The sequence below is a fragment of the Haemaphysalis longicornis genome, unplaced genomic scaffold, assembly GCF_048455015.1.
Source record: "Haemaphysalis longicornis isolate Haplotype H1 unplaced genomic scaffold, Haemaphysalis longicornis Haplotype H1 scaffold_15, whole genome shotgun sequence".
Classification (NCBI taxonomy): Eukaryota; Metazoa; Arthropoda; class Arachnida; order Ixodida; family Ixodidae; genus Haemaphysalis; species Haemaphysalis longicornis.
Genome location: NW_027526257.1, coordinates 12,306,622 through 12,312,994, shown reverse-complemented (window position 1 = coordinate 12,312,994; position 6,373 = coordinate 12,306,622). Strand labels below are relative to the sequence as shown.

Genomic DNA, 6,373 nt, shown 5'->3' with positions numbered 1-6,373 from the left:
GATGCACTCTTAGAGGGGGGGTAATGCCGCGAACCATACATTGGGTTTGTTGATTTGTGTTTTGCTTTTACCGCCCGGCTGCGCCGGTCTGTGCGCCAAGGGAAGCGCGTGTTCCATTCTTTCTTTCCGTGCCGCATGTGTTATCTGTTGTGATAGGGAGAGCATTTCGATCTAACGTGAACAGCCCAGAATAATCTTCTTGGATCTACTATGTTCTCGTTGCGAATCGACGTTTCGAGAACCACGCGCGCAAAAGATAAAAAGCCTGCAGTGCGGACGCCGGGGCATTCGATTCGACGACACTCGCCTGTGCAAGTCACTTTGTTGACCGCTGCTTCGCCGCCTCTGTATTCTTTTGAGTTGTTAGGGGAGCACAAGTTCGCTCCAATAAACGTGTTTCTCATTCAAGACAACTGAATCGTCCTTGTCTTCGTGACAATATCCTCGCAAAATTTAGCAGGACCTCGAACCGCCAGGACAAGCTAGGTGGCGATCAGCTCCGCTTTGTCTATAGCCATGCACCACTTGTATAAGGTAGGTCATTGTTATTTCAAAGAATTTATGCGATTGTCGCATAATTTTTAGTGACTGAAAATATTGGTTCCATTATTAGGAATGTCGTCAGCCGGCAATTCTTTTTCAATAGTTTGAGTTGTGCGTCGCAATGCGACTTCCTGAACCATACGCTATTGCACTCGACATTATTGGTTCCCTGGTGACCATAAAATGTTGTCACGAAGGTGTGTGCGCGGATATTTGAAAATATAAAAAAACTGCAAATATTTGCACTTTCAAACAAAATTTATTTGGTATACCTTCTACATTTTATCTTATCCCATGCTGCAAGGCTTTTTACTTAAGCGGAAGTCCTAATTTTCCATTGGCAACAACTTCCTTTAAGGGTAAACTGCGCTTTGCCGAAATAGCTTAAAATATTTTACCCGCAGTTGTAAGAGTTGACCTCTATCAAGTTCCTCCACGAAACTTCGTAAATCTTTGCTGTGCAGGTTGCCTTTGCCTGAAACGTAAAAAGGGCAATAATGAGTATTCCTCCACGTAGTACCGCTACTGCCTTAAAGGTGTTCATATTTTTACTTGGCAAAGACACGGAGTCGGAGCGAACACCTCATCCCGTACAAAGCACCCCCACCAAGGATGATACGTGCAGAGGCGTATATTTGCAGGTATTTATAAGTGAGAATAAGCTAAGAAGTACAGAATTAGGCAGCAGCGTGAGTATGGGCAAAGCGTCGTTGCTCTTGTCTTCCATCACCGGCGCAGACCCCTCCGCATGTTTGGTTCGAACAGGGATTGCCCCATCACAATATTATCTGAGGTGTTTCAGTTGGGAAAGGCACATCAGAACCGTTTGCCCAATACACACGAAAAGAAAAAGCAAGCGGTAAAAAGTACCCCGAAATTTTAGCTAGTACCATTGAAGATCCTTCTACCAGGAGAATTAGAACACTTCATGAAATTGTAAAGATTGCTGTGCTTTAAAGTTTTCGTTAAATGGAGACGCCCTCACTTCACCTTCGAAGTTAGGGTTGTCTTTTTTTTAGAGATAGCACTACTACAAATTCAGGAATGACACTAGTTTACCAAGGCATTTGCGATACGTCTTTCTAGAACTGGGTTTTTTTTTTTTTGAAGCCGGCTGCAGGTATTTTACTGAGACCAAATACGATATTTGGTCGTTTTTTTTAAATTTTCTCTTCGGTGCCCAAGATTCCACTCGTTTCTCCGCGAACAAGATCTGACGTAGCTTTGCAGGTGTCGATCTGACGTAGCTTCGGGTGCAGGTATTTTACGGAGACCAAATATCGTGGCATATACTTTGGTATGCAGATTAAAAACTTGGGCTTACTATCTTTGCGCTGCGCAACAATTCATATCGCGAATGCACTGACTTATGCAAACACATACTGATACCATCCAGGTAACTCTTGGGAATTCATAAACGAGAGCGGATTCGATGTCGTTGTACAGCGCAATTCAGTTTTACTTCCGCTTCGATGAACAAATAGAGGAGGTCGCAGGGAGCAGAAGTAGCCAGAATGGGCAGTTAATAGAATCTACTGCGAAGGTTACAAACTTATAATGCTCAATTACTGCGTAATTAGAACGGGGATATTTTGCACTTACGCTTGATGTGAACTTGTTTAGCAGTCACGGAAACATGAGACTTGGTGGGATATTTGGAACACACATAAATCCTATTCCCATGCTGCTACCCTTGCATTTTGTTTTTAGCTTTTGGGTTTTTGTTGGTCGTTGGCGGCCATTTTGGCCCAAGCACATTAAAGGCACTCATTGAAATTTCGAAAGAACCAGAGCCTCCAAGTCTTCCTATGCGAGTGTTAGGTATGTCAGATGGAGCGCGGTTCTAAATGAAGATAAAGTGGTAGATTCAACCTGGGTCATACTGAAATTATGTGGCCGCGGGATTTGCCTACGAAGGGGAGTGGGTAGAAGCTGATGACAAAGGAGCGCATGATGGCTGGATTGATAAGTTGCTATGGCCGCTGATATTTGAGGTACATGAATAATTTTCATGTTAACAATATGATGCAAAGCAATGTTGCTATTTTTGGTGCTTTTTGTTGTTGAAACACATTCAAACGAAGGAAGTTCCTATGTCGGGATTTTATGAACCATCACAAATTGGGTCAACAAGAATGCTTTCCTATATGTTGCAAAATTTTGAGCTTCTCTTCGCGGAAAGTTTTAGTAAGGGATAGTGGACTTCAACCATTTAACTGAAATTTCGCGAGTACAATGTTGCATATCAAAGTCAGTACAAACTCCCAATCAATGTTGAAAGCTTACGAGCTTACTGCTGCAGGGACACGTCCATGTTGGGCCCTCATTACTTCGAGGTATTTTTTTATGTCGCACGGCCTTAGCCTGCTAAGTGGCCAGTACAGTTGTGCTTTCAATTCACCGGAGAATCGCTCGTATATGGCAGTACTTGAAATTGCAACATGATCTAGAATACGAAGTTTAACGGGCCGAAGCTACGCCAGTGAAATGGAGTGTGCCCTGGTGGAGGGATCCGGAATAATTTTGACCACGTGGGGATCTTTAACTTGCTTTGAAATAAAATCATACGGATGTTTTCGCTTTTCTCCTCCACCTCGAAAGCTGCCTCCGGGGCAGGGATCTAACCCGTGTCCGTGCACTTAGCAGCACAACGTCTTATTCACTTAACCACCGCGGCGGGTGCAGAACAAAGCCACAAATGTATGAACTGTGGCACTTTACAGAGCCCCTTGTCTTATTTGCCTCGCAATGTTTCTTTTTTAGAGCCGATATTCTGTGAAAATATCCAAGGTAACACGTGAGAAGGGTTTTTAACATAGCTAGGCATCAGTTTCAAATGATATCTAAGGACTTTTGGCTTGTTTTCTGTACCGTCACACCTGGATATTTCGCATTTTTGCCACCAGATTATTTCATCGACGTAATTGTAGAATTCGCATAATAGGCATTGCGTGACGCGAAACCTCCTCTGTTATTATTGGTTATATTAGATGTAATAGTAACGCGAGACATTTTCTTCCACTTCCTATGGGTAACGTGAGGTAAAAAGATAAATTTTGCATTTGGCTAAAGCATGGAGATATATAAAAAACGTGCGTATATTGATCTCGCCAAGTTATGCACGTTAATTTACTACCTTAACCAAAAATATGATAACACAAACTCACCTCTGTGGTAGTCGGAGGACAGCGCTCTCTTGTGTATTCAACCTGCCCGATCTTGCAGACCGAGGGGGCGATGGTGAAGGTCAGCCGGTAGTTCATGCCTTCCACAAGCTGTATGCCGATGCGAATAGCAGCAGTAGCACATGCAAGATTTCCGCTTCAAAGGTTAGCATATTTAAGGTGTACAATACATTGTACACATGCGAAACATTGCAATTTACATTTCGAATTTACAATGTACACTTATGATGGCTTACAGTTTTAGAGTTGGTTGTAGTACACACAACGACAGTATTTGGCGAATGGTAGAGGTAATTATAGTCTTACAGCGGTCGGATATCAATCAAATGAGAAATATTTTAAATAACGTACTGCAGCAGTTCTTTTCGATTTTTCTACTTATCTTCACCATCAAGGAAAACTTCAAATCGCGCCGACATCACATGAAGTGAAACCACACCAAAACATGCTTCATATTTTGTAGGTTTAACGCGTTGAAGATATACCTGTGCCGGCAGTGATTCTATAGATCAGTTCCGACAAAATCAATGTGTGCGGAAATTGTGGCAAAGTCGTGTTTTGCTTCTGCACCCTGCTCAATAGAACGGCAACCCTGGCCAGAAAGAAAACCACGGCCTTAAGCTCACCAGGACAGCGCCTTAGCCTGTGGGCTGCAGAGGAAAGAAAGAATATTGTCATACTAAAAAATCTCAATAACTACAATCATCCAGCAAGCCTTGAGGAAGATATTTCTTACGTCCAAATTTTACAGCTGAAAAATAGCAAATAGCCGGCAACAGTCAAGCTTGTCTGAGATATTTATAAATACTTTACTCTATATTTGTCATTTTCGTTTCTTTTCACCCAGTCAAAGCGCGTCTGCAACTGGGTAAAACCAGTTGTCCCAAAATATGACGAATCTTTTTCAAAGGTAAGGTTGTGTACTAGAGGCAGAATGGTAATCGAAATTCGGAAAAGGACACTTGCAGCTTCACATTGTCTCATTACATCATCGCCATAAGTGGGAACAATACCCCATGCGACGTTTTCATACACGTGACCCTATAAAGCATAGACAACGTTGACAATTTTTAAGTTGTGTGGGATGTTTTGCCGGAACGACTGTCAGCAGTGGCCGTGTTTAAGGACATGCTATTGGTTGTAAAAACAGAACACCAGGACATGTTTTTTTATGGGAAAGCAAAGTAACTATTATATAATAACTAGTAGGTAGAGACGTACCTATGGTTTAACGTAGGAACTGCGATACGAGCCATCCCACAGCCTGCTCCAGTAACCGCATATCCATCAGTCTTTTCGAGTATGGAGACGTGCGAAATTTATTGTGAAACCTACTCTGTCAAAAATTGTCGCTGGTTTCCGGAGAAGACCACAGATGCCGATGTTAATGAGGAAGAAAACTTAGGATTTTGTGTTATCTGAATTCATGTCCACGCAGCAGCAGACCATTGCGCCACCACTGTGCTACGTTCACGCATTCGTAGCGGTAAAAGAAAAGTTCTTGTCTTGCTCCTTTATTTGTGACCCATACCTTTTTGGTGGATTTGCCAGGAACAGGGCCAGTTGCGGGAACAACAAGTAAAGAACCGTAAAGGCGGCGAAAATAAGATTTAGCCATAATCAAGATCATTCTACGTAAATGAGCATTATTTTCTATCATTATTATTAATATTATCATTATTACTATTGCATCCTTGCTTCGCCCCATCTTTTCAAAGATGGCTGCAAGCAAGGACGTATGTGTACTCTGTTCCTGTGTTTTCTTCGGAAAACAGAAATTTCTGCGTTGCGGCGAGTGCAACAAACGCGCTCACGCGAAATGTATCACGTTGCCGGACGGCGACTTCCAGTTACTTAAGTCAGGTGCGCGGCGCTTCGCCTGCAATACGTGCAAGACTGCTTCGTCGCCGGTTTGCCCTAAGATCGACCACGGCATTTCTTCGCAAGCGGCAGCTTTCCGGCCCTTTCGTCCAGCCCTTCCCTCACAGCCGCCACCAAGCAGCCCAATGACCTTGGCGCCGAGCTGGATTGCCTCCGTGCCCTTTTCGTGGTCGCCCTCGAGGGAATCTCTTTCCTCTCTGACCAGGTTATTAAGCTGGGGCAGGACAACGAGCAGCTCCGCCGGGAGGGCGCAACAAAGGCCGAGGCACACGCCGATGCCGTGAAATCGCTGCCCCAAGAGGTGCATTGTCTGCACAGTGATTTGGCCCGGCTGAGGGGTGCGCCCCGGCTGGCCGATTTCCCGCCGCTTCCAACCAGGACGGTAGCGTAAACAAAACCCCCTACCCCGCGGACGCCAGGCTCTTTGCAGAATCCCATGCTGCCTGCCTCTGCCCCTCCAAACCCGACGCTGGTGAATTCGGCTTCTCGGCCTCTCCAGAACTTGTCACCACCGACGCAGCAGCAGCAACGCCACGCAAGGCACAACCCGCGTCCGCTGGCGGTTGGCGTTTCTGATGTGACTGTACTTGCAGCGGTGGGCCGTCCCAGGCCCCCTGAAGCTACATTTCTCACCAAGCTGCGTCCTACTACAACATCGGCGCAAGTAGCCACGCACTTGTGTTCTGTGGGTGCTGTGCCGATGATGTGCAAGCGACTGAAAACGAGGGATGACTCTTACGCTTCCTTTTACGTCGCCGTGGACG

General features: G+C 44.9%; 1 protein-coding gene across 1 annotated transcript in view; it reads right to left on the bottom strand.

Annotated features, from left to right (window-relative positions):
- Nucleotides 1-782: 782 nt before the first annotated feature.
- LOC144165800 (cystatin-2-like) overlaps nucleotides 783-6,373 on the bottom strand; it is a 45,517-nt gene continuing 39,926 nt past the window's right edge. Inside the window, exons 2-3 of the mRNA XM_077695580.1 lie at nucleotides 3,711-3,818; nucleotides 783-1,018 (exon numbers count right to left, since the gene is read on the bottom strand). Of these exons, the coding sequence (XP_077551706.1) occupies nucleotides 938-1,018; nucleotides 3,711-3,818 (189 nt within the window). The 3' untranslated portion in view covers nucleotides 783-937. The remainder of the gene's footprint in view (nucleotides 1,019-3,710; nucleotides 3,819-6,373) is intronic.